The sequence below is a fragment of the Myotis myotis genome, unplaced genomic scaffold (genome assembly GCF_014108235.1).
Source record: "Myotis myotis isolate mMyoMyo1 unplaced genomic scaffold, mMyoMyo1.p scaffold_m19_p_2, whole genome shotgun sequence".
Classification (NCBI taxonomy): domain Eukaryota; kingdom Metazoa; phylum Chordata; class Mammalia; order Chiroptera; family Vespertilionidae; genus Myotis; species Myotis myotis.
Genome location: NW_023416324.1, coordinates 19,780,853 through 19,808,778, shown reverse-complemented (window position 1 = coordinate 19,808,778; position 27,926 = coordinate 19,780,853). Strand labels below are relative to the sequence as shown.

At 55.6% G+C, this 27,926-nt stretch overlaps 1 protein-coding gene across 3 annotated transcripts; it reads right to left on the bottom strand.

Annotated features, from left to right (window-relative positions):
* Window positions 1–157: 157 nt before the first annotated feature.
* On the bottom strand, window positions 158–27,926 carry KIAA1522 (KIAA1522 ortholog). Of its 3 annotated transcripts, none has more exons than XM_036349325.1 (7): window positions 27,560–27,926; window positions 6,474–6,644; window positions 6,335–6,390; window positions 5,927–6,050; window positions 5,223–5,339; window positions 2,580–5,132; window positions 158–2,181 (listed from the first exon to the last, which is right to left on the bottom strand). In XM_036349325.1, exons 1-7 carry the CDS (start codon window positions 27,783–27,785, stop codon window positions 2,159–2,161), a joined length of 3,270 nt encoding a protein of 1,089 aa, XP_036205218.1. In that variant the 5' UTR covers window positions 27,786–27,926; the 3' UTR covers window positions 158–2,158. The 3 variants fall into 3 exon arrangements, with proteins under 3 accessions (XP_036205218.1, XP_036205219.1, XP_036205220.1); XM_036349326.1 differs by lacking the exon at window positions 27,560–27,926 and adding an exon at window positions 17,903–18,087; XM_036349327.1 differs by lacking the exon at window positions 27,560–27,926 and adding an exon at window positions 8,615–8,766.

Here is a 27,926-nt window from a genome sequence, read left to right as displayed (position 1 = left end):
GAGGATGGAGGGTGGGCACCTGACTCTCCCTTCGGCAGTGCTAAGCACAGGACCCCACTTTTGGGGTCCGATGTTTGCAGCGAGAACATTTTCCCTTCTAAATGCGGGCCTCGATCACCACCATGCCCCTCCCCCATTAAGAAGCAGTGGCCACAGCCAAGTTTTAATCATTTAATTAACACCTTTGAAACAGCTTTTCATGTGTCTCATTCAGGCTTCAGGGCAGGGGGAATGGATTGTTTGTACACACATATCAAAGACTCAAAAATTTAAAGAAATATATATATATATACTTCTAACATTTTTATGGGAATTAAAAATCAGAGGCTTTTGGTCTCTCCATTTGCACTAGATCAAGCTCTTTTACCCCAAAGGACAAAGAAGGGTTGCTTCTAGGTCCTCCCTTCTCCTTCGTACTCTGTCCCACCCAGTGGGGAAATAAACTCAGAAGACTAACTGAGGAAGAGGAGCTTGGGTAACATTGACAGCAGGGAGGGAAAGGGAATTTGGGCTTCCTCCCACCTCCAGCATCTCCAACGCTGCTACCAGGACCTGGTTCTCGGGGGTGTGGATCAGGAGCGGAGCAGAGCGACGTTTATTGACCATCTTTCCCCAACTCACTGGGCAGGCACAGTGCGTCCCTAGCAGCAGCTCATTACCCAAAGGGCAAGGGAAGAACATCGGTTTACAGCTCCAGGGAGGAAGCAGTGAGCGAGGGCCGGAGGAACCTGGGCTCTCGTACCACATCCCGTTTCCCAGCTTTTATTCTGGAATGAGGTCAAGCTCTCCTTGGTGGAAGAAAAACGGCTAATGGCAAGCAAGGTTCCTTGCCAGACTCAAGCCTGGGTCACTGGAGCCATAGGGGCCAGTGGGGAAGCCAGCTTACCTAGATAGGTGACACGGGCTGAAAACCAGAAGGTCATTAAAATTCCTGGAGGAGAGTTCAGTAGCAGAGACTGATGTCTGGGGGCAATCACCCAGCCTGCCCCCTTGGAGCACTGAGTACCCCCCTGCATTGACTAGGGAAGAGCCTGGAAGAGAATGCACCTTTGGCTTCCCATCCTTGTCACTCGGCGTCAGCTCCCCCCAGTGGAACCACCTGTGCTGAAAGCAGCTGCACAGAGGACATGAACCCAGGCGAGGAAAGCAAGGCCAGAGAATGCAATCTGTAGGGCTGGGACTGGGCCCACTGCCCAAATAAGCTCTCCCCCTGCCAGACCCTCTCCTCCATCCCCTCCTCAGTACTTCCGACCAGCTGAAAGGGACACAGCCCGTGGGCTCCCGTCTGAAGTGCTGTGGCTGCCCGCCCCAACGTGACCAGGTAAAACAAGGAACAGATGCCAGTGTCCCCCGAGGTGATTCCCATTCGGTTCTGAGGACAAGAGCCTGAGGGCCTCCTCTCTGGCTCTTTCTTTCCCCGCCCATTTGGGCCCTGGCCGTCTCCCACTTGTTCCCTGCATGGAGCACCTAGCATAGCTGGAAGGCAGGAGGGTGGTTGGTGTAAGTTGAGGCACAGGAAGGCTAACCCTTGCTGCACCTCTTGTGCTTTGGAATCCCACAGCCTTGCTCCTGCCTCCAGCCTGGGGGGTATTAAGTCTCGCCCACCTCCGAGAACTAAGAAAAGGGGCAAACTGGATGGGAGGAAGGGGATGGTCCCGCTCAGGGCTGACTATGACCGATGCTGCTGCCATGTAAACAGGCCCTGGGAACGTGGCTTCATGGGCCCTGGAGGACGGCCGTGCAGTCGCTTTTCAAAAGTGCTTTGATTCTGGACTACAGTATGTGCATGATTTGGACATTTAAAAAAAAAAGAAACGAACTCAAGTGAGGTGTTCTGCTCCCAACTCTGGCCTCAGGGCCAGCATGGGGCGCAGCCACCCGCTCCCGCCAGCTACCTCCTTCAAGATGAGGCTAAGGCCAAGACTGAAGTGGCAGCCGCCAGAGGTGACTCCATTCGGGAAAAGGCATGAGAGCTGGATGACTTGGAGGACAGGGTCAACACCAGGCTTGCATAAATGTTGAAGGCCGTAGGTTAAGGCTGCAGGCATCCTCTCTGTTAGGTTAAGTGTCTGCCGTATCCTCTCATCCTCGGAGCTGCTCAGGTCCCTGAGATTGTATTCCTGGGATGGGTCAGCAGAGCCAGGGAGGTGCCCGGTGGTCAGACCAGCTCTTTCTGTGGGTCTGTGGGGAAAAAGAGGAAATTCAGCAAGGGGCCTCCCCACTTGGCTCTGGACAGAACCCAAGACACATTCTTACTTCATCCCCCAACCTCAATTACTGAACATGCTAGTAGCACTGTGCTCAACACTTTACAAACATCCTGACACTATAATGCAGGCACCACTGCCCACCCTCGACAGTGAGGAGCTCGAGGCTAGGGTGGGTAGATTCAATGGCAAAGTTGAACTTCAAACTTAGTAGTTCTGACTCCAAAGCCCCAGACACTGTAGCTCAGTCCACCCTTCCCGGCATCCTGAGACCTGAAGCCTTGAAGACCCAAGAACAATCCCAAATGGTAGGACTTAGGTGTCTAGTCCCATCACCAGCAATGGGGCCACACCCACCACTGCCCACTGTACCTGAGCCAGGCGGACCCAGCTTCTCCTCTAGGCCCACCAGCTGCACGACACCTCCATTCTCGGCCGGCTCCCCCTTAGTCCTGCCCTCGACATGAGGGAGCCCATTGCTCGGAGGAGCAGCAAGGGGCTCAGCCCGAGGAAAGCTGGGGGACGTGGGGGAGGGCACCCCCACAGAGGGCTTGCGGGCCACCGGTGGGGGAGCCTTCGGTGGCTTCTTGGAGGCCTGGGGTGGCCGCTGCTCTGAGATGCTCCGAAGTTCGGCCACCAGATTCCGCTGGAGGTCAGCCTGGTTCTCAGGGGACACGGGCCGTTCCAACTGCAGCTTCTTGGTGCCTTTGGAGAAGATGAAGCTGGCCGTGGAGGCAGGGGACTGAGGAGACCGCGGCTCTGCCTCAGGCGGCCCATTGGGCTGGGCATTCACAAGACCCTCGCTGGCAGCCAGATTGGAGGCCTTGAGTCGGACAGCAGCATGGAGCCCTGGGGAAGGGGCAGGTGCTGGGCTGGCCCGCCCTGATAGGGCCCTTCGCAGTGGCTTCTGGGGGGCTGATGGCGCCAATGCTGGGGTTGGAGCCACAGTGGGAGCACCCACAGAACGCAGTCGAACCATCTGCAGGAGTGAGGGCGTGACCAGGGGCGCACCGGCATCCTCCCTGGGAACCCCATTGCCCTTGCTGCAGCCCACTGGTTCCTTCTGCGGGAGCTTGGCCAGCCCTGTGACAGAACCAGCAGGGGGGGCTGGGGGAGCCGGAGAATCTAGGGTACCAGGGGGCTGCCTCTGAGAAGAGACAGTAGCTGAGGGTGAATCAGCCAGGGAGTTGACAGGGGCTGGGGGGTCTGAAGGGCCTTCAGGCTCAGGGCCAGCCACAGAGAAAAAGGCCTCCTCTGGGGGGGGGAAGTCAGCCATGGACAGGTCCTGCTCCTCAGGGGCTGGAGGTGGGGGTGGGGGCCAGCTGGGATCTTGGAGGGGCTCCTCAGTCTCTGGGGCAGGTGGGGCCTCCTCAACCACCTCTAGTTTCTTAGTGGGTGGAGGGGGTGGATGATAAGATGGGGGTGGGGAGGGCGGGGGTGACTGGTCTTTGGAGGCAGTGGGAGACTCCTGTGCTGGGGTCAGGGATGTCTGGGGGGTGGAAGAGGGCTCAGGACTGACATCAGTGGTAGAGACAGGCCCAGGGACCACAGCAGGGGCAGCCAGAGCAGGGGCAGCTTGGTTAGGACTCTTAGACTTGGAGGGAGGTGGGGAGAAGGGGGCCAGCACCTTGGGGTGAGGAGGTATGACAAACCTGTCACCAAGGGGGGTCGATATCTGGGGACCAGAACGGTCTGAGGGTGCTGGGTCAGAGAAGGAGGAACACAGAGACGTGAGGGAGGAGGAGACAGAGGCCCCAGGAGACCGGAGGGAAGTGACACGCTCGGGTTTAGGGGGCTGGACCTTGCCTGGGGAAGCAGGGGCCCCCGCTAGACCCTTGGGAGGGAGGGTAGGGGTACCACTTTGGCTGGAGTATCCACTGGAGGGTGAGAGCGTCCGTTCTGGGGAGCGTGGGGGGCGGCGGGAGCCGCCTGGAGACAAGCCAGGCACCCAGCTGCCTGCTGAGTTGGACGGACAGGGTGCTGCCCCCGTCCCTTCTGGCCCACCAGTGGTGGGCGGCCGAGGCGCCTGTGGCTGCTGCTTCCGCTCTGGCTTGGGGGGCAACCCCAAGGGCCCGTCAGGGGCCACTGAGCCCCGCTGACGGAGTGAGTAGGTCCGGCGGGGAGGCGGTGGGGGCCGCTTCAGCTTACGTAGGGACACACTCCGGCTGGACATCTGCCCACTGCTCCGAATACTGACAGTGTCCGAGGCCTCGGCAGTGCTGCCCCCACTGGGAGAGCCCCTCCCGCTGCCCCCCTGGGGAGGGGGTGCCACACTACTGCTAGCTACAGAGCCCTCTGGCCGGCCCTCAGAGCCACCCTTGGAGGATAGGGTGGAGCCGTCGGACACGATGGTTTCAGAGGACTGAGAGTGGCTCCAGGTGTCACTGGAGGAGGAAGGGTGGCGGCTGCGGGACTGTGGGCTGGAGACCGAGGAGAAGCGGCCCAGCGAGCGCACGGAGGCCGGGCTGGCCGAGAGCAGGCTGCAGCGGCTCAGCGTGCGCAGGCTGCAGCGGCCCAGGGCCACCACATCCACTGTAGGTGGCAGCACAGCATGTGGGATCAGTTTCGACAAGTAGGTGGCCTGGGGCGAGATGGACATGGCTGGGCTCAGAGGCTCTAGAGGCCCTGCCCCTCCTGTCAGTCCCGGCACTGCGAGGGACATGGGCCGGGGAATCGGTGGGGGCTGGGCCCCTGTGGACCGCCCGACAAAGGTGTCATCCCGGTAGAAGCGCTCGATGTGGCGCTGCAGCATGGCCTCCGCCTTGGCCCCAGCCTCCGCCTCTGCCTCCAGCGCCTGCAGGGACACCCGGGCGCCTGCTCCTGTGGCCAGACTCGTGGGGCGGCCGTCCACCGTGGGGATCCGTACAGCATCCCGTGGACCAGGAGGCCGAGGAGTACCTGGTGCCTCACGCTCATTCCGCAGGCCTGGAACGCACAGGAAGGACTTGGGAGTCAGCAGAGGGTTTGGCCAGGGCTTCCTACCCACCACCACTGCCCCCCTAAGCCAGGGCTCACCAAGTTCCTTCTGCACGTGCTGCGGCAGTCCCAGCACCGTGCTCCGCCGTTCCCGCCGCCTCCGCCCCGACTTCCCAGATGACTTGGGAAATGAGTCATGAGGTCGGAAGGTGGAGCCTGGGGGCCAGTGCAGGGGAGAGAAACCATTAGAGCAGGCCTCAGGACATTCTGCAGAGCAGTACTTTTGTAGAATATTAGTAAGAACTCTGAAAAAAAGACTTCCATCGTCAAGTAGACATGGGCAAAGCTAGTTAAACAAAGCTAAATGCTTCTTTTCTGTAAGACTTCTGGAAGGCTTTAACATTGACTAGGTCAATAATGATAATTTCCATTTAGCAAGCACTTACTACGTGTTAGCACACTAAATACTTGGCATTCGTCCCAATAACATAAGTACTCTAGTCTTCATTTTTATAGAATATCAAACGGAAGCTCAGAGAGGTTAAGGGTTGGCCCAAGGTCACACAGGGGGTAAGTAGCAACATCAGGCTCAAACCCAGGGCTCCCAACTCTCAACTGTCCCGCTTTGCAGTTAATGTGCGTCATGACCCTCCAAGAGCACGCAGGGTACTGTGTTCCTGGGTTCACGGAATCACAGAGCCTCGAGAAACACTAGACTGGGAGGCGAGGGGCAAGCTGCAGGGGTGGGGGCCCAGATGTGCCCATCCCCCCTCCCACCCAAGAATCCCTGCTGGTGAGCGGACCTTTGCGCTGGATCATCTCTGTGCGGATGGAGAGAGCATCCTCTGCCGTGGAGCTCTCAGCCGTGTAGGATGTGGTCTGGCTGCAGAAGGAGATGCTGTCTTCATCCGGCCCGGTCCTAGAGGACTGTGGGGGGAAAAAGGAGATCAGACCCAAGACCACCGCAGAGGCCTGGGTGGGGCTGACTGTTGCGTCTTCAGAGCTTCCCCTTGGAACGTCTGACTCAGCTTGTCCCCAGCATCACCTAGCACTGAGCTCCAGCAGCTGGACTAGCCCCTCAGGGGTCACCTACTCTAGCCCTTCGTGATACAGGAAGGAAACTGAGATCCAAAAGGGTTCAGAGACATACTTGCCAGAGGTCAAGCAGGGAGGGAAAAGCAGAGTCACACTGAGCTGGGGGCAGGGCTCACCTGGAGGCTCTGGGTGTCTCCATGGTCCCAGCCACCCTTGTTCAGTTTCTGTTTTTCTGGAAGATACCAAAGAGGTGTGTTGGGCTAGGCCTCTCATCGTGGGAGCTGAGAGTAGCACTGGAGGGGAGGGGGGAGCTACCTTGGTGCTGTAGGGAACGGAGCCCCTCCTGGGCCTGTGTGTGCAGCTCTTCCAGGTGAGGCGGCCGCCCACTGGGGAAGAAGACATTGTCCTGGTGCTCATCCACCACAGACCCTGGCCCCTGGCCGGGCCCTCCACTTAGACGCTTGTCGCTCTCAGCCTTGGCTGAGCCTGGTGGGATGGAAGAGGGAGAGAAGTGAGGCCCAAAGGCATCTGGGTCCTCAGGATGCACAGGCACCGGACAAGGGCACTCACAGTGCCCTGACGGCACAGGGCCCCCGCACATACACGCAGTGCCCACTCTGCCAATCTAGACACAACCCACAGTTCTGGAGTATGTACTCAATACACACAGCGTCCCGTGAACATACAAACTACATCCAAGCACACATAGATCTGAGAACCCACACCTCAGCAAGGGCCCCACAGGGCACCACACCCAAGGTACACAGGCCCATTGTGTAGGCACATAACACCCACAGGCTTCAATATGTATACAAACAAAGCACCCAAGTACAAATACATCTGTGTATACACATTGCACACAAGGGCCCCACAGAACACACCCAGCCCCCACGTATATATACAGCACCCACAGTCCCCATTCTACACGTACACTAACAACACCCAAACATACACACAACTGCGTATCCACATGTCACTCAGGGCCGCAAGACACTGAGCAGACATACAGCCCATAGCAAACACTACACTTCTCTGATCTCTGGACCTCAAGCTCCACTTACAGGGCAAAAAAAACAAAAACACCCTTTTCATACACACCCTGGCCCAGGTCCAGGCAAAAGAGCCCATGGGACACTAGGAAGAGATGGAGTATCTCAGCTCTGGAGTATCTCAGTTAGCAGGAGTCATAACCAGATTACCAAGAGGGACAAACCAGGGATATGGCCTCTTGGGTCCCCTACTCACCCATGTGGCTGTCCTTTAATGGAAGAATAGCAGGGTAAGGGAGAAGAGGGACCCAGGCCTCTACACCCCCAGAAAAGGAAGCTCCAGCCTCTCTTGGGAGAACAGTTCTAGGCATCCCCCTCTCCTGGAGCCCTGCCCCCCTACAGAGGAGCCAGAGATCCATTACAAATGATCCTGTTACAGGCCCCGCCCATTGGGAAGCTGGTCACCTAATCCTGGGAATGGGGGGGCTGTGTCAGCACTTTGCAGCTCCAGCCCCCCTTTAAATGGAACCCACAGCACAAGCAAAAGCGCTGGGAGGGTCATGTGACCCTGGCAGCACCCTGTAGAGGAGCAGGAACAAAACAAGCCCTTTAAAGGGCCACGCCCAGGGACCAGGGTCTTCAGTTCAAGCACCTGCCGGTTCCTCCTGCCCCAGCCCATTCTTCCACGGTCAGCCCCTGGGCATCCACAGGCGTCCCCCCAGGTCAGAGCTAGGTCTCTCCTCATCCTTTCACCTAACCCCAAGCCCGATTTTATAAATCGGGAAACAGGCTCAAAGAGGAAAGGTCTTGTTTAAGGTCACCCAGCAAATCACAGTCAGACTAAACTCCAGGACTAAATACCAGGTTCCCAGTAGGGATTCCTGGGTCACACTCAATCTGGGGGTCCTCTAGCCACCCCCCCCCAAAAAAAAAGTCCAATAAACTCTGGTCTCCATGTCTTAATCCAGGCCTGAAAGCCCACCTTCTAGGACAAGGAAGAGGGCATAGGTCCCTCCTCCCAAAACTTCACCCCCAGGCCTCTAAACAGAATTCCATTGGTCATGCTCCCCAACTTCCAGCGCTACTGTCTTACCCTCTACTCTGCTCCCCACGGTTCTTCCTCCCAGACACAGGACCCAGGAGGGGATGCCCTTCCCCTTGGAAGTGAGGTGCTGGGATGTACCCAGGAAAGCGTGGGTACCCTTGCAGGGAGGCCGATTTGCCCTCGGGCTGCAGGCTTCAAGGTTAGACACCTGGATCCATTCTCCCAAACACAAGCAGAGCCCAGACAAAGGCAGCAGCAAAGCGGCGGGACAAAGGCTGGACAGGGGAGCCCGGCCTCGTTACTGGCCCCATCCCCCATCTATTACCGTTCCCCAGCCTTGATCCCCTCATTCTACATCAGGGTCTGGCAAACGGAGTTGTGGGGGAGCCCTTCTCTCCCCCCACCCAGCCACACCCACTCACCCTTCTTCTTAAAGAGCCCGAGGAGCGCCGGGAGGTGGCGGCCCAGGAACACCACCATGACCGCGGGCGCCACTCAGACGTCCCTACCCCGACCTCGCAGAACGCCAGGCGACAACCTAGCACGAAGGGATGCGGGTCCACCCGCCGGCCCCGCAGCAAGCCCGATCCAGGCAGAGGGGCGGGGCTGCCCTCCAGGTCCTCCTCCCACCTTCGCCGCTGGCCCCGCCCCTCTGCTGACCCCGCCCCTCAAGTAGAATTCAGGGGCAGGAACCCTCTCGGACTCACAGGGTAAGGAAGGGCGGAGCCTGTGGGTGCTCGGCTCTGGTGGGCAGTATGACTAGGAGGGCTGAGATACTCAATCCCAGGGGCAGACCACCAACCCTGTCCCCAAGTCTTTTCTAAACAGTCAGGAGCCAGAGCGAAGGCAGGGCTCCCAGCTGCCAGATGGTAGGTAGAAGAGCCACTCGACTAGACTTGGCATGGTGCCCACCCTGGGCCCTGCTGGCTGGTGAGGGCAATTCCCCGGGGAAGGGGTTCGGAGCATGGAGCAGCCAGGCAGACCAGAAATGCCTGCGGGTGACACCTGAGGGGATGGCAAGGCCACTGATGGAGGCCCCTGCAGGGGGGGAGCCAGCCGGGACACAGTACTGGGAAGCCGGCGATGCCCTCAGTGGCATCACACTGGCTGGTGGTAACCCTCACGTGTAGGTTCAGCCCCACACGTTACAATGTGGCAGCACAGAGCAGCACTGTGAACTCTCTAAGGTCACACAGCAAAGCAGGCCTTCAGTGCAGACCCCCTGCCCCTCCAGCCCGCGATTCTCCCCACTGGCCTCCCTCTGTGACTCAGTGACTCTGCTGGGTCACCAGGCAGGGAGCACAGAATCAACCAAGAAACAGTTCATAGGTGAGGGCAGTCAGGGCAGCAGCACTTTCAGGGAAGTCGGGTCCAGGTTCAAATCCAGCTCCATCACACACAAGCCACGACCTCATAGAGAAACAAGGCCAATAACTCCTCCTTATAAAATTATTGTACCCATTCATTCGATCAGCAAGTATTTATTAAGCTAGTCCTGGGGGTTATACCTAATGGAAAACTATATTTTGTTCACCAGTATATGCCCAGTGCCTAAATTCGTGCCTGGTACATACCGCACACTCAATAAACATTTGATGAATTGATGAATACATGAATGAAGTCAACTAACAACATAATTTTAGATAGTGGGGACTGAGGACTGTGACAGGAAGGGGATGCCTTCAGGGGGCATCAGGGAGCGCCTCTCCTTTGGGACTGAGACTGAAGAAGGAGAAGGATGGGGGTGGGCACCAAATCCTAGACCTGAATTACAGACATTCGGCTCTGTGTTGGAGAAAAGTATCGAAGTCTAGAAATTGTGAAGGGTGAAGAAAATGTCCCAGTCTATGGCTGAACTCCTCATTCTAAGGGTGTAGTGTCCTGCCAATCTATTTACACAAAATAAAAGATTAAGACTCAACTTTGCTAAAAAACAAAACAAAAACAAGACAAAACACAGAGAGAGCGAGAGAGAGAGAGAGAGAGAGAGAGAGAGAGAGAGAGAGAGGAGCCAGCCAGCAAAAGTACAGAGCCCTCTAGACAGGGCATCCATCGGCAACTGTAAAGACCTTGAGGCAGGAGTGGTGGGCTTCCCCGAGCAGAGGCAGGGGTGGCTGGAACACGGTGAGCCAGGGAGAGAATGGCAGGAGGTGAGAGGAGGGCAGGAGCCAGACCTGGGAGGGCCCCATAGGCCTTGGCAGAGCCTGAATTTTATTCAGAGCCCCGGGAGGCTGGTCAGTAAAAATGAAGGTTAAGCTGGGTAATGACCCTGTTAAAAGAGATCCATCCCCCTGGCAACTCCAAAAGGTGCAGAAGAGGAAGTCTGTGAACTACACAGTGCTGCCCACCCCTCCCCACACCCATACTTGCCTGAGGACATCCCTCTCGCATAGCATCCTTCTCTCTGAGTTCCTCGGGACTGAAGAATTGGCAGTGGCTCCGTGCTCCAAGACCCTCTGTGGCCCCTTCCCCCTCTGCTGCCCCACCTCTCAGAGAGCACTCAGGAAGATGGCTGAGCCCTTGCTCTCTGGAAAACAAAACTTCTGTGGAGCTGGATAGTATATATGCACAAATCATTGCAATCTAAACAACCCCCATTTTACAGATGAGGAAATGGAGGCCAGAGAGGGCAAGGTGGCTTTTGCACTCAGGACAACTTGAATCCAAAAGCCATGCTCTGTCTGCTGAGTCAGCTACAAACCTGATCTCCCTCTGCAGAAAGGCTGAGGGACCCCATCACCATAAATCTGAGGTTTCTTGACCATTTATTTACTTCCCTCTTCCCTCTCTCTTAGGCCAGACCCATCCACCCCTCTTACTAGTATTAGTCCCATTCGACCAGAAAAGAGCAGTAGACCAACACTTGCAGGGTGATAAATTCATGCCAGGCACCATGCCAGGTGCTGGTGGAAGGCAAACAGTCTCTGCCCGCATGGATCTTCCTACAACATCAGTCCTTTGAGGCCGGTAAGCTCCTGGTAACTGACCTGGACCTGTGAGGCTCAGGGAGCTAGGTGACTTCCCAAGCTCTGGCTGGCTCCAAAACTGGAGCCTTTAACCATGCAGGACACAGTCATCCTCACCTTCCTCCTAACCAGGGAAAGCAAAGGCTGAGCTCCTACTAAGTCAGGGATGGGGCACATCAGTTCCTCAAGGTCCCAGGCCCAAGGCTGAGAGTCAGGGCCATAGCTGCAAATTCCCCAACCAGATCCAAGGCTCTCACTCTTGATAACGCCTGGTTGCCCAGCAACACCCCTCCCTTCACCCGCCCACAGCATGGCCAGAGCCTGAGGCCTCTCGGAGGCACCCCAGACACAGGTCTACACGCCAGTGGCTTGCTAGGGGAGGGGCTCAGCAACCTGAATCTCAGGTGAAGGACAGGTACCTCACAGAGAAATCCAGGCCCAGAGAGTGGAAGGACCTCTGCCAAGGGCACACCTAAAAGTCCGTGTTCTAGGACCTTCTGCTCTAGGAGTCCAGAGGTACAGCCTAAACCTCCCTTCACCCTCCACCTGCTTGAAGGAGGGAGGCTTCCAGGATGTGAGAAGACACCTTGCCCCTGGCCACGCCCCTCTCGCCCCCCCTTTCCAACACAGGGCACACCAGGAAGCAGACAAGCAAGTTCTAGAGCTCTGATCCGGTCTACCAGCAGAGGTAGGCGGGCACACACCTCCAAAATGTCCACCGGGGCCAAACCCACAGGTGGGTGCTCTCAGGACTACATCCACAAAGCACACGGAAGCCACCTAGTCCATGTCCTCTTCATACATGAGCTGGATGCAGATTCACACGGCCCTGCCAGCTGGCTGTGTGCATGAAGGTAGGTGGGTGTACCCACCAATCTGGGGCTTTCCCAATCCTGGAGACAGGAAGGAATGGGGGAGGAAGGCCCAGCCCTCAAGGCCACGCGAACATTGTGCGCATGTGTACTCACTGTCCTGGCAACATCCTCCATGGGGTGAGGCCTCAACCTGCCCCATTCCAGAGCAAGGGGCGGGGGAGATGGCACACCCACAGCCAAGCAGGCCTGACTCAGGGGAGAGGAATGAGGGGGGCGGGCACAGCTGCCCAGGTGGCCTCGCTCAGGAGCTGGAACCCTCCATGGCCTGACCTTGTCCCCTTCACCGCCCTCCCTCCACATTCTGACTGTGCCGCTGGCCAGCCCAGGAGCCAGGATTCAGGGTGCACGAGTGGACAAACCAAGGCCCACGGGGGCGGGCCTTCCCATGGGAACAGAACCCAAGCACATGTAGATTTTGTTCTCTTAGAGCAGCGGTTCTCAACCTGTGGGTCGCAACCCCTTTGGTGGTGGAACGACCCTTTCACAGGGGTCGCCTAACACCATCCTGCATATCAGATATTTTACATTACGATTCATAACAGTAGCAACATTACAGTTATGAAGCAGCAACGAAAATAATTTTATGGTTGGGCCACAACATGAGGAACTGTATTTAAAGGGCCAGAAGGTTGAGAACCACTGTCTTAGAGGCAAGACAAAGAGAAAGGAACGTAACCAAATGTTTCAGGTGGAGGCACTTTTACAATTCTCAAGACACTTTCTCTTCTACAGTTTTGTACACCTAACAAGAAACCTGAGAGGTACCTGTGACATTCCCTTCTTACAAATAAGCAAGAGGCGGCACCAGGGAGAGTGACTTGCTCAAGGTCACCCAACCAGGAAGTGGCCCCGCTCACATTCCAACCTGGGTCTCACTCCAAAGGCCTTAGCAGTCCTAAGTCTAAGGGAGTTGGGTCAGGACCCCAGCCTGAGTCCCTACCCAAAGAGGGGGAGCTCTGCACCTACCTCTGCAGAAGGGGAATCCCCCTCCTTCCTTCCCTCAGTGGGAAGCCCCACCCAGCTGGGGCAGAGCTGACAGGCCGGTTCTACGGTAAATATTGGGGGGCAGGGAGTGCCCCAACAGGGAGGGAGCGATCCCATCCCACAGACGCCTAGGGGAACGGCAGAGGTGCAGGGAGGAATTAGCTACAATAATATTAATAAATGTCATAATGAGTTTCCAGGTCAGTATCTGCTCCCGACAATGATAATCTCTTTGGGCCAGGAGCAATGCTGACTTTCCAAAGCTCTTTCCTTTGTTGCTTCAAGGCATGATTATCCCCATATAAATGCTGGAAAGGCCTATATTCAGCCACCATGAAGTCAGGAGAAGGAACGGCTGGGGGTCCTGAGATCTGGATTCCAGGCTGAGGACAAATGAATCAGTCTCCCCGGGCCTCAGTCTGCTCGTCTGTAAACTGGGACTAACCCACTTCGCACAGTGCCTGGGAAAGTGAAAGCCATGCAACCAAGTGTAAACACAAAACGTCATGTCATTCGAGGGAGCCTCTGCCTCTCAGAGTATGGAGTAAAGGGCCCCCTCTGCCTTTCCACTTACAACACAAAGACAATAAACTAGCAATTACAGAGCCAATTAACTGAGACACACATGGTCTCGCTCCCCGAGGGTCAGTGACTTGCCCAAGGACACAAAACCAGTAATGGCAGAGTCAGGATGTGAGCCCTCTGACCAGAGGACAAATCATGTTCTCATGCCACCAGAGGCCTCCTCTCCCACCCACTTCCAGACCTCTCTTGAAATCTCAAGTGGAGTTAAGGACCATTAAGATAAGGTCTGATAAGGGACACTTAACACAAGCTCCCTATCAGCTCCTCAGTGACTTGGCCCTATCTGGCAGACCTGACGCCCCTGTTTGGGAGGAAAGGGAATTGGAGCCCAGACCAGATATCCCCCTGCTCTGAGATTCAGGAGTTCTGGGGTTGAACTCTCACTGCCCCTCAGCTGCAGCGTGATCCTGAGCCAGGCACTGCCCTTTTCTGGGCCTCGGTTTCTTCATCTGTGAGGCGGGAGGGTGGGAGAAATACTCTCTAAAGAGCCCGCAGTATGTACAACTCTGTTCCTAGAAGGCAGGCAGTGGTCCCTCACTCTGAGTCAGCACCTAGGGCAGCAAGGGGGTTCAGTTTATCTCAGACCCTCAGACCAGAGAGGGAAGCCCAGGGCTCCCATGTGCAAGTTCAGACGTACAGTTAGTCCTAAGTCTCTCCCCTTCACTGGAAAGGAGCTGTGGGATCTACCAAAGACCCCTGGTGCCCGAGGTCCAGAGGCAGGGGCACAGATGAAAAGACTTTCAGGCAGTCGGACTCCACCAAAGACTTGGTCATTCCCTCAATCTCCTCATATACAAGGCGAGAATGAGAAACCCTACCAAGAGGAGGTCCAAGTGGAAACCTCACAGAACAATGCACTGGAAAAGGAGGATAGTGGGAAAGGGGGAAGCTCCCTGGGCTCTCAATTCCATTCCTCCACCAATCCCCCAAACCGTCCAGGACCAACTGCCCAGCGATCTGGGGAAGTGAGGAGAGGGTTGGGCCAGACAATCCCAGCAGTACGGAGGCCTCTCCCCTCCATCCTCACTCTTACTCTTCTCCATGGTCCAAGGGCCTTTGATCCATGGAAGGAACCCTTCCTAGATTCTCAGTTTTCCCTCCCACTTTCCACCTGCCCCACTCTGAGCCCTAAGGGCTTCCATGTTTAGTCCTTAACCTCCTCTCCTCCCTTTCAGGGCTTTCTCCACATGTGTTCTTCGGAGTCCAAATCCCCCAGAACCTCGGGCTTTCTTTACCCAGAGGACAAGCAGACGCCCCAATCCTAAGAGGAAACCCATCTATCTCAAACCGGATTAAGGGCACAGGCTTTGGGATCTGACAGGCTTGGGTTTGAATCATGATTCAGCTACCTCCTTGCTAAGTAGCCTCGAGCAAGTGCCTTCACTTCTCTGAGCTCCTTCTTCCTCATCTGTAAAGTGGGCAGAATAGTAACTTCTAGCAGGTAAGACTGTTGGAAGACAGATGAGTTTAGCATTGGGCCTCATTCTTACCTCTGCATTATCTCTGTTACCATCCTCCCACCAAGCTCTAGCATCAAGCACAGAGCCTTTACAGCCCTCTCTGGCCCTTTCTCCCAACATCTGATTAATCCCAGGTCCCAGCACTTCTGTCACCTCCTCCACAGTGTCTCTGCAGCTGCCACTCCTCTCTACTTCCACAGCCCCCACCCTTCCCTAACCCTCACCTCATCACCTCTCCCCTGGATTACTGCAACAGCCTCCTGACTACTCTGAGCTTCCACTCTCACCACCCCACCCGCCAACCTGTCCTGCCTTGCACCTGCCCGCACCCAGAGCCATCTTCCCAACACATCACTTTCATAGGCCCCTCCCTTGCTCAAACACCTTCACTGGCTCCCTTTGGCCCACAGACTCCAGCCCTCTCAGCTTGCCTTCCCTTCTTTCCCTCATCCTCTCACAGACTGATCAAATGATAAGTACTCAAGTGCCAGTTCCATACCTGGGGCTCTGATAGTAGAGGCTGAGGCTAGAGAGGTCTTGGAATCCTCAACACAAGCAAAACCAAAGGGACTGAAGTTTGCATTCACAATGGAACTTCTCCCAGGCAAGAGCCTCAACTACTTTTCCTCTCCAAACTCCATGCTCAGTCTCAACTCCATGCCTTTGCTCACAACCGTACCCGAGATGAAATGTACCTCTCATTTAATCAACAATTCGGGACTAATTCCAACCTTGCAGATACTTCAAAGACCAAATTAAGACCATCTCCCTAGTTTCTAAAACGGACCCCAACCCAAAAGCCTTTGGATATATGACCTAGAATATGTCCCAGCCTCCACTTACTTCTGTGTTGCCTTGCCATTGCGTTTGTTTTGTACACCTTGAAGCCTGGCTGGCTTTTGAGCTACAGCAGGAACTCGAAGAGCACAAGGGCTGCTAAAAGCCCCTGGCCTCTTCCTTCAGGGCCAGCGGGCAGGAGACTGTAAACACAGCCCTCCTAATCTCTCTCTCCCCACCACAAATGGTCACAAGTCTGGACCCACAGTTGGTTCTCAGGAAACCATCAGTTGAGTGGCCATGGGAGGGCAGATGAAGAGCCCCAGCCCCCCCCCCCCCCCCCCTCAATGCCGATCTCAGAGGAGAGGCAGGTGGGCAGAGCCTGGATTTCAGCATTGCTCAGACAGGGAGTCTATTGGAAAGTCCTCGAGTCTCTCATCAACACACCTTCTGAGGAATCCTTAGAGAGCCTACCAGGACTTAACCCTTTTCCTACTGTTATTTTGATTATCAGGATTAATCTTCAAACCACAGCAAGCAAATGAACTCGGATAAGCCCATCCTCTCCCCTCTCTAAACCTCAGTCTCTTTAGCCATGAAATGGCTAACCACACTGTAAGGGTCCCAAGGAGTCACCTAAGCTAAGCCCCCCCCAATTTCTAAGAAAGACACCCCGCCATTGGAGTCAGGTAGTTGCAGAGAAGTGAAAACAATCTGCTCAAGGTCACGGGAGCCCATACCAGAGCCACACTGAGAATCCAGACCCCCAAATTCCCAGCCCAGAGGAATGAGATCATCTCATTCAGCATTTTCTAGGAATGTGGGCCATCCTGGGAAGCCATGGGTGGATTCTCCCACCACAGCAAAGGGGCGCCCCCACCCCACCTCCTCCGTGATTCTCTCACTTCCAAAGACTAGCTGATACCTGCCTCTGTTGGAGACCCTTTATCTTGACGGGGGGGGGGGGGGGGGGGGGGTGTTGAATCCCACCCCAGCCCCATCTCTGGATTCACCAGGTGGGGGAACTAGGCACCCTCGACAGTCTCTCCTCCAGCACCCCTTGGGATTCTGAGGGATAACCTGAACTGCCGCACCCGCTGGGGGAGACCAGGAATCCCCTTTCCCAGCTCTGGGGTGGGAGGCCTTCCCCATCCTCCCCCCACCCCCCACCCCCCACTTGGAGGCTGGAATGTGACCCGCGGAGGGATCCCGCAGCACGCCGGGAAAGGATGTGTTCCAGCTGGGTGGCTGCACTGAAAGGGGGAGATGCGGCAGCGACCACAGGGACCGCGGGGCGGGGGTGGGAGGTGGGGGTGAGGGGGGCGGCGCAGGGCCTGAAAGGCTGCGGCGGAGCGAGTGGGGGTGGGGAGGGAGCCCAGAGAACCAGAACCAGAACCAGTCCGACTCCCGATCGCGCCAGATGGAGGTGGCCCCGAGCCTCCAGCCCCTGCTTCCTGCTTCTCCCCTTTACCTTTGTCTCCCCTCCCTCCCACAAACTTTCTGCCTGTTGGGGGCTAAAGCCTGAGAAACAAGTGTGTGTGTGTGTGTGTGTGTGTGTGTGTGTGTGTGTACATGCCTTAGGGTCTGTCTGTAACCCTGAGTGTGAGTCTGGTTGTTGTGCAGTTCTGAACCTGTGGGTACCTCTGTGTACCTAACACGTTGGACAACTGTACCTACATGACTAATGTGTGTGGACGGCTGTGTCTGAATCTGTGATGTGATGTAGTTCGTGTGACTGTGTAAATCATGTGCATAGATATATGTGTCTGTCTCAGGATCTGTGCGTCCTGCAGCCATGGTGTGGGTGTAAACGTGTATGTGATTTTGGATCTGTGTGTCCATACATCGGAGTGTTGTGTGTGGCTGTAAACTGTGAACATGTACATGTGCCTGCCCATAGGTACTGCATGTGTCTGTGTGTGCAGTGAGGAGTCGGGTCTCTGCGGGGAATGCCCGGCCCCACACTCACACGAGCCCAGCCCCGGGAGGGGGCAGCAGCGGTGGCGGCCGCTGCGGCAGGCAGACCCTCCTCCCGCCTGCCCCGCCCCCACCCCAGCCCCTACCTGCGGGCCGCTTCCCCGACCGCCCGAACCGCCAGAAGCTGCGGGCCCGGGGGCCGCTGGGGGCCTTCCTCTTGTGGTGTGAGTTGCCCATGGCGGGCGCAGGAGCCGGCGCGGGAACCCAAGCACAGCCCAACCAGCCGGGCCGCCGGGCCCGCAGCCCCGGGAGGCAGGCAGAGACTCGCGGGCGGCCACCGCAGGCGCCCCCAGCCCCAGCTCGGCCACGCCCCCGGCCTCTGCGGCCAATGGCCGGGCCAGGGGCGGGCCGGCGGAGGGGTGGGGCCTGGCTCGCGTCCCGTAGGCTCCGCCCCCAGGACCTGGGAGACCAGCTGAGCCGCCCCGCCCGGAATGCTCCCCCGGAAAGGCAGGGCCTGTCCAGGTGAGGCAAGCAGGTACCTCGCTCTCCCAGCCCAGGGGCCGCCAATCTGAGGACTGCAGTGGAATGGAGGTAACTGGGCACCAGGATCCAGACAGGCGGGTTCCGGAGCCCTCCTGCTACTGAGGCCCACTAAACACTACGCTGTGAGGGTCACGTGTCTGTGTGTGCATCTCCTGTCTCTGTGCCTGCGGTACAAATGTATCAATCTGACTATTTCTGTAATAATGGTGTTCCAAATAATAGCAGTGTGTACAGGCACCGTGTAACCGCTTCCATGCATTACTTCATTCATCCACAAAACAATTATGTGAGGGAGGTACTTCTATCATCCTCATTTTACAGATGGGGAAATTGAGGTTCCATGAGGTCAACTGACTAGTCCAAAGTTAAACAGCATTAAGCTACAGAGCTAGGGTTCAAACCCAAACTGACTCCTATGCCCACTGCTCCGTGCTACCACTCCTCCAGCTTATCTATGCCCCTGTATGACCTGGAAGAAGGGCATGTAATTGGGCACTTGTAACTGTGCTTGAATGTGGCTATCTAGTTGTGTACCTGTGTATACATCAGTGACCCTGAATGTATGGTTCCCTCTTTATGTAATCATCTGCGTGTAACTGTGTGCCGATATCCATATCATTTGGTCTGTTTTCACATGTCTGGATGTGTATTTTTGTGTATCTGCCTATGTAACTGTGACTGTCTCTCTCGAGGTGGCCGGATATCACTGGCTTTATGCATTTGAGTGGGTAACAACCTGCCTGTGTGCATGTAAGTGTAAATTTGTTTATCTACAAATTGTGTAATTGCACATGCTTTTGTGTATAGATATGATTGTACAATTATGTTATATTGAGCGTATGCCCATATCTACATGTGTGTAAGTTTAAGTAATGGCGAGTATAGTAGATAGACATATATAAAACCAGCCATGTCTGTGCATCTGTGGAGCTGTGTGCCCCTCATGCATCTCCCTTTATACAAGTCTTTGATTTTCAACCCCAGGCCAAACCTCACCTCTTCAGAAAGCCTTCCTGGCTGCCAGGCTGCCCCCGTCTGTGTCCTCGTGAGCACCCTTGTGCCCAGGGACCTTCCCAGAGCCCCACAGCCTGGAAATAACTCTCCTTTACTATCACTCTGCTCTGTCTCTCCAACTAGGGGCAGCGTGGTATAGCAGAGAGAATGCTGGGCTGGGAGTCCAGAGCCCTCAGTTCTAATCCCTACATGGCTCATCCTTTCTGCCACCTAGGCCAGTGGTCGGCAAACCGCGGCTCACGAGCCACATGCGGCTCTTTGGCCCCGTGGCATGGGCCACGAAGTTTCAATCGCACTGTACGTGCGCGCCCGCACGTGGTATTTTGTGGAAGAGCCACACTCAAGGGGCCAGTTTGCCGACCACTGACCTAGGCAAAACCCGCCACTACACCATGCTGCCTCTTATGCCCAGTGGCTCCAGAACACCCTGTCTCCGCAAAATGGGAGAGTCAAAGCTGTTCTCCCCCACTCTCTGATGCCCATCTCTTGCTAAGAGTCTGAGGCTGCCAACAGTGCAGTCTCTGAGGGGCTGTATTTTATTCCTCCATCCAGAAAATACTCACTGAGCACACACTATACACCAAGCTGTATACACAAGGCTCCCTGCTTTGTACAGAGAAGAGGGTCCTAGTGCCAGAGATCTCCTAGCCCAATTCCACGACTTTACAGATGGGGAAACAGTGGCCCATAAAGGGAAAGGTGGTGTAGGGGAGCAGAAAGAACACTTAAGGGTAACATACAAGCCCTCACCGGTTTGGCTCAGTGGATAGAGCGTCGGTCTGCGGACTCAAGGGTCCCAGGTTCGATTCCGGTCAAGGGCATGTACCTTGGTTGTGGGCACACACTCAGTAGGGAGTGTGCAGGAGGCAGCTGATCGATGTTTCTCTCTCATCAATGTTTCTAACTCTATCCCTCTCCCTTCCTCTCTGTAAAAAAAAACAATAAATATATATATATATATATTTTTTTTTTTTTTTATTATTTTTTTTTAAAGGGTAACGTACAAATCCCTCAGCATGAATTGAGTGAGGACAGGAGGCCATGCAGGAGCTGCCCCTGCCCACCAGTTCGACCTCATCTCCAACCACACCCCGCTCATTTCAGCATTTCAGCTACACAAAACTGCTTGCTACTCCCCAGTACACACCTCCGACCCTCACACATGCTCCTTCCGCTTCCACCTTTGCCTGGGAGACTCCTTGTCATCCTTAAGGCCCGCTCCATAGTTAACTCCTCCATGAAGTTCTCCTTGCGTGCCCTGCTCCCACAGGCAAGGGTGCTGCCTGCTGACAGAGACCCCCAGCAGCTGTCTCAACCAGAAAACAAATCTCTCAAGGGCAGTGATGGTCTCATTTCTCTTAGTAACCGCAGGCTCGGTCGACACAGTAGATAGGCCGTACATGTTGAGCAGAAACTGGGGGAGGCGCAGATGGTTGGGCTTGCATTCTGGTGGAGGTGGTGGTGATGGCACTTAAGTACTGGTGGAGGTGTAGCCTTTGCTACAAAGGCTGTGCTTGCTCCAGGATCCTAGAGGAAGAGTCCTGCCCATAGCCATGAGCTTGGGAGAGCTTGGGGTAGGCCTGGTGGGAAGAAGTAGGTAGTATGGGAGGCAAATGCACCAGAACTCCTGGGAACACAACACTGAGCCTGAGAGCCTCATGACCCTCTTGGAAAAGGGTGGTGAAGGCCTCACCTGGCTAAAGGCTTGGAGGAGAGGGTGTCCTAAGCACCCAGGAGGCCCTACATGGAGCAGACCCCACCAGTAGCCTCCTGGGAATCATGCATTTTGCCCGAAGATTTGAGGTTTAAACCCTTTGCAAGTGGTTTTTAACTCTTTTCATCTCATGGCCCACATAAACTGATTACTAAAATTCTGCAGCACACCATGCCAAGCACAGAACCGGGCACCCTGTGAGTGGAGCTGACAGCCTTTGATGAACCGGTCCCCGAGGACAGTGGACACAAGTGGAATGTAATAATTGGGGAGGTGGACAGAGATGCCCCCCTCCCACCCGATGAATGTTTCCACCTGCTTCCTTCCCCGAGTGAGCCAAAGGGCTAGAGGTGGCCATGGGGTCTGTATGGCAGGTAGAGGTGTGTATACCTGCTCTCCCCACCCACCACGTTCGCTGTGGCCCACATAATAGACAATGCCTCTTCTCATTAGTTTCAGCGGCATGTGACAGGCCGGGCGCAGCTGAGCCGGCTCCCAGGGTTTGGGGAGAAGGGGATTTCCAAGGGCAGGTGGTGAGGGGAGGCTCCTGCTCAGCCCTCTGCTGAAAACAGAGTGTAGATTTTTCTGGCCACAGGATTAGCCACCCCAGCTCAGCAAACCTTGCTGGCCGTCTAGCTTCAGGGGCCAGGGGAAGAGAATATGGGGGGCGGGAAGCGGGGCTGCCTGAGGGGATTTCCAGAAGAATGCTGGGATGTGTGATGCAGGCTCAGGGCCTCCACAAGGAGGGAGAGGCAGCTGGAACCGGAAGGTACCAGAAGGTGTCGAGGGAGGGGAGGGGAAGGCAGCCTTCTTCGCCTCAGCTTCCTGCTCATCTCCTTCCACCCCTGCTAGAGGCACCTCTCTGGGAAGGGATTTTCCATTTGAAGTCTGAACTGGAATGGGAAAGCTGACAGGTGTGGGCTCCTGTTCCTCCTTTGGGCCTCAGCTGCCCACCTACGTGTGCTCTGAGGGCTCCCTGTGACATCTCACACCATCAATTCTGAGCGCCTAGGATCCAGAGATGCCCATAAACCGGGGGCCCATATCAGGTCACCCACCTATCACCCAAAGCCACTTAGAGCCAGGCCCTGTGCTCAGCAGAGGGAGAGGACAGTCAACCCAGTTCCTGCGCTCAGGGTGTTAAGAACAGTGAGGTGTGGTGATTTCTGTACCCCATAGGACCCAGACAGTCAGCCGGTCCCAGTCCCTAGCGGGTGCCTTGCCTGATCCCAGCGCTGCAAATCCCTCTACCCCAGCTTCTCCTCATCCTTCGATTTTAGTTCACGTGTCACCTCCTCAGAGAAGCCATCTCTGGTTTCTCTCTGGGATCATTATTCTCCTTCTTTTGTCACATTTTTTACCCTTAATTGCCTCCATGACCCTGGTTTCTGCTCCTCTCAAATTGTGAGGACTGGGACCTTGTCTCTCATTCATCCCAAGACAGTGGCACACAGTAGGTCCTTATACGTAATATTAAATCATTAATAAGTATTTGTGAAATACCCCAGTGAGGCTCCCTCTCCCATCTGGACCCAAGACAGACAATGCCCATCCCTTCACAGGGGCCTGGAGGAGATGATCCCAGACTCCTCTATGGAAGTCACTCCCCCAGTGGATGATACACAGACCCCTTCCTCAACAGGGAGACGTGGCATTATTACACTGCACTCTCCTCACCCACCTTTCAGTGACATCCAAGCCACTGGGTCCCCATGACTTGTCCATGAACAAAGGTAGGCTCTCTCTTCCTGGACATAGTTCCCGCCCCCGTACCCCCCAGCACCTACCAGCTTGCTCCTTCAGCCCATTCTCAAACTCACAGAATTCTAGAACTAGAAAGGATCTCAGAGGCTATACTAGTAAAGCCCTATCTTTCTCAAGACAGGGCATGTCTGGACTAGAGCGAGGCAGAACTCACCCCAGGTCATACAGCAGAGCAGAATTCAACCTCGGGGATCTTCCCACAACCCCACACCAAGGGCAGTTCTCCCTGAATGAGTGGCCAGAGTGCTTCGGCTTAAATCTGCTGGGCCTGGCGGGTGGCTCCTGAGCTCTATCAGTAGAGAAGCCCTTCACACTCCCACCCCCCAGCCCCTGCCCATTCCCCAAGAGAAATCTTCAGGAGGGCGACAAATTCCTTTCCCCAAAGTTGGTCCTATCTAAGACTCTACAATGACTCTGCAACTCCTCTGCAGAGTCAGACACACATCCGACCGCATGTTGCTTTGTTAGGAGAGTGTGGCATCTGGTAGCAGACTGAGTGCTTCTGTCACTGCCATGCTGTGAACATCACTTCCACACGGGTGTCTTGGCCTGTCTTGGCCCAGATATTCACATTACCCTGAACAACGCTTAACACTATCTAGTAAAGAATATGTCTTTTCAAATGAATGAGGCCGAGTGACCTTGGTCAACTTACTTTTCCCCTCTGGGCCCATTTCCTCACGTATAAATGGTGATAAATGCCTATCTCCCAGGGAAAACATTCATGAAAATGCCTGGCCAGGGTCTGGCACATAGAACCTTCTCTTCAAATCAGCCAGCACCCTGCCCTTCTTCCACACCCTGCTCGCCTCCTCCAGAAAGCCTCCCCTGATTAATGGGCTCCCGTCCTGGCATGTGGCCCAGAAACACTTCCTCCCCACACTGGTCTCGAGATCAGATGACATTTCTGGAAAATATGGATTCATGTTTGTTTACCTTTTCTTACGCCTGCCTCCTGGACAAAGGTAAGACTCCACTTCTGTGGATCCCCCCTCAGGAATCTTCATCACCACGGGTATGTGAGGTGTAACCAAGTGAGTTGTTTTCCAAACATGGGCCAGGATGAACTTAGCTAATGCCAAGTCCTCGGCATCACCACCCCAGAAACCTGCCACTGTCTGGACCATGCTGCCCAGTTCACAAAGCACTTGCATGTCTGTTATCTAGTTTGATCCTTGAAACAGCCCTGTCAAGCCAGGATTTATTGTCTCTATTTTACAGATAAGGAAACTGAGGCTTGGGGGGTAGTTAATAACCTGCCTGTGTCTCCCAGTCTCATGGCCCGAGGGGGCAGACCAAAAGGCAGCAGAGCTGTCCAAATAGGCCTCAGAGTTCATTCCCTCCAGACTGTGTCCCAGATCAGTGGTCGCCCACCGGTGGTCCTCGGACCACTGGTGGTCCGTGAGGTCCGAAAGGTTGGCGACCGCTGCCCTAGATCACAGGTGATTAAACTTATAAACACTATAATAGCAATCCTTGCATTTCTATGGTGACTTCACTTTTATATAATCTTCACATCGTCTCTTGTGAGAATCTTGGAGAGACAGAAAGGTCACAGACCCATCAAGGCAACGTCCCCTCTCTTTCCTGCAACAGCAGTGGAATCAGTGAGGCCACAGAGAAGTGCTTGTCACGGGGCTGGCTAGCAGCTGAGCCAGAATTTGAATTCTCATTTGACTCTGATACTCTTCCCGCTCTATCAAGTCCCCTCACTTCTCTTTGGGCCTTTCCCCATCTGTGGAATGGGTTGGATGAGAAGATCTTTAAACGCCTTAACCTCTGGTCCGTGTCCTTGGGAGTGTTATGAAAACAGTACCAGTTTGGGAGACAGATGGTCCGAGTTCAAATCCCAGTTTAGGCCAGCAATTTTCAACCTTGTTCAGCTCATGGCACACGAACTAATTACTAAAATTCTGCAGCACACCAAAAAGTATATTGTATGTTTTGCTGGTCTAACAAAACATTATAATTCTGACTCATTCACATGGGACGACTATTGTGGTGGCTGTTTTTTTTTTGTTTTGTTTTGTTTTTAATATTTCTATTGATTTTTAGAGAGAGAGCAAGGAGAGGGAGAAAGAAACATTGATGTGAGAGCCGTGTCCCCCTGCCCCCCCACACACACACCACTACCAAGGAGCTCACAACTAAGGCACCTGCCCCACCAGGAATAGAACCCCACCCCCACCTCTCCGACTGACCGGGAGACCTGGAGTAGAACCAGCAACCCCTCTGTGCACAGGACAACACCCAACCGACCCCAGTGGAGCCACACCGGCCAGGGCTGTTGTCATTTTTCTATTTGACAGTCTAAGGCAGCCGTGGGCAAACTACGCCCGTTTGAAATGAATAAAACTATTGAAAAAAAAGACCGTTCCCTTTTATGTAATGATGTTTACTTTGAATTTATATTAGTTCACACAAACACTCCATCCATGCTTTTGTTCCGGCCCTCCAGTCCAGTTTAAGAACCCATTGTGGCCCTCAAGTCAAAAAGTTTGCCCACCCCTGGTAAGGGAAAAGAGGTCAGTCCCCTGACCGTACACAGTCAGGTATGCATGTTTTAAAACATTCTTGCGGCACACTGGTTGAAAATCACTGGTTCAAGCCAATCACCCACTCACTGTCCCTGAGCCTCAATTTTTTTCATCCGCAAATGGGTTCAAATGAGAGCATGGACATAGGCCTCCTGGCACATTCAGAATAATCAATAAATGTCAGATTTCCTCTCTTTCCTTTAGAAGTTTGTGCAGGCCAGTGAGGAGAGTAAGGAGATTCTGGGAGACAGGTCCTCAAAAGTCTACTCCAAACTCAGTCTGTCCATTTTACAGTAGGGGACTCAGATTAAGGGAGCCAAGACCTGCATCTCTGGGTCCTTGGTTGAAAGAATGTGATAAGGGAGATAATGTCCTTCCCAGCAAAAGCCAGCCTCCCAGGAATTTTCTGTGTATCCCTCCTCCTCATCGCCATTTGGGTATTTTTCCCCAGAAAGAGTTAAGCTTTCTCTGGGTTCCCCTTCTGGACCAGCAGTGCCAGTGGAGATTAGAGAGATCAGATTTATTTCTCTTAATAAACAGAGAAGAAGGAGAGCCAGGCAGGTGACGAGGAAACAATTGGAATAATAGGAGGCTGGAGCAAAAAGGAGCAGGACTTCTACCAGTCGTACCTGGGGCCACCCCCAGACCTGGGAAACAACAGCCTGGGGCAGGGGAGGTGTTTCCCGCACGTGGGCTCAAATCAGGCTGACCTGCTGCCAGGACAGCCCAGTGCTACCTGCTGCCAAAACACAAGGCAAGGGGAGGCCTGGCCTCTGACCCAATGACCTCTAACCCAGGCTGTTGGAGGAGGGACCTACAGGTCAGCTTTTCCAGCCTTTGCCTCAAGGCCGGTCTCCCTGAAAAGGATCCACCACTAGCCTCCCGTCTCCAATCCTGAGAGTGTGACCACAATCCATCCTGTTGCACTTCTGATCCACGACCTCTTGAGTGAGACAGAGATGACTTCAGATGGAATCCCAGTGGGGCAGCCCTGGGACAAACCCCAGGTCCTGTTGAGACTGCAGAGCACTTGGAAACACCCCCCACCCCATCCCACCACCCCACCCTACCACCCCCCACACACACCCCAAACCTTTCCTCAGAGCCCAGCCCAGCCATCCCAGCCCCAGCACCCTGACGTCTATTGGTGGCTGGGCTGCAGGGGAGCAGGGCCCTCATCCAAAAGGAAGATCAGGCCGGATGCAAGCACACAAGAGGCTTTTCACCCTCTTCCTGATCCCTAACGTGTCCTTTCGTTCTCCTCCAGAGGAGATAATTAAAGGACACTGGGTGAGTAAACACGGGCAAATGGGATGGGCCGCACACACCGCCAGCCATTTCCTCACCTCGGGCGCAGCGGCCAAACCGAGGTGAAGGTAGACTTCGAAGCGTGGCCAGGCCCAGGGGAGCCCCACCCTCTCACGGAGACTCAGGTCCACTCCCTCACATGAGGGAAGAACCAAGCAAGTGGACAACAGAAAAGTGACCCCCGCTGGAATGGGCCAGGCCAGGGGGAGCCCAGAGGCAGGAGTTAGCTGTTGTCTTTTCAGTGCCCACCCAGCCCAGGTGCAGCCTCGCGGTTAACTGGGGCCACAGTTTCCCCATCTGTACGGACACATCCAACAGCTCACCACCCGGAAGGTCAATGTTTGTGGTTTGGCACAGGTGAGTGGTGAGAGGGACCAGGAGGGGAAAGGTAACACTGTTAGCTTTTAAGAGCCTGAAGCATATGCTCCGTGACAGGTCCTTTGTGGGGCTGGAAACCCAGGTCCACCCAGCCGGCTGAAACACTTTTTGAGTGTAGTTGATGTTCCAGACCCAGAGGGACCCCCGCCAAAGCCACAGGGCCACTCGCCTCTCCTCCTGGCCCCAGGCCAGAGTCCATCTCTGACCCCCTGACTCAGCAGAGGGCAGAGCCTGGGGGAGCCTGGGGGCTGGGGGATGCCTCATCCCCACGAGCCAGACTGCCTGCACTTCGCGATTCAGCCGGGGATCCCGGCCCCAGCAGAGGGTCCCCCCCGCGACCCCCTAACGTGGGGCAAGGCTGAGTCTGGGAAATGCTGCGGGGCGGCTCGGGATGGGGTTGCCTGGGCTGAGCCCTGGGCCCTCCCTGCCCCGGCATCGGCGCCTCGGGGCTCACCCGCCGCCAGCAGCCGCGGACCCCCAGCGGAGACAGCCGGGCTGCCACCTGGGCGCTGGCCCGCGCCCAGCCCAGGTGCCCGGCGCCTTACCTCGGCCTTTGCCCTTGGCCTTCCTGGCCTTGTCGTCCGCCTTCTTGGCCCGGGGGGCGGCCGGTTCGGCGCTCTCGGCCCCCGCCGCCTTCTTCTTGCGCCGCTTGCCCCGAAGCCAGTTGAAGGCGCGGCGGAGGCCGGAGCGGGACTTCTTCCTGCGCGCGGGGCTGCCGGGGCCCCCCGGCTCCTCGGCCGCAGGTGCGGCGGGGGGCGCGCGGGCCGCCATGGCGCGGCGAGCGGACCTGGCGGCGGGTCAGGCCCCCTGCGGCCGGGCGCCCATGCGGGGGGTGGGCGGGCGGCGGCCGCGGGAGACGCGCCCGGAGAAAAGTTTGGGCGGCGGAGGCCGAGCGAGGAGCGCGGAGCGAGC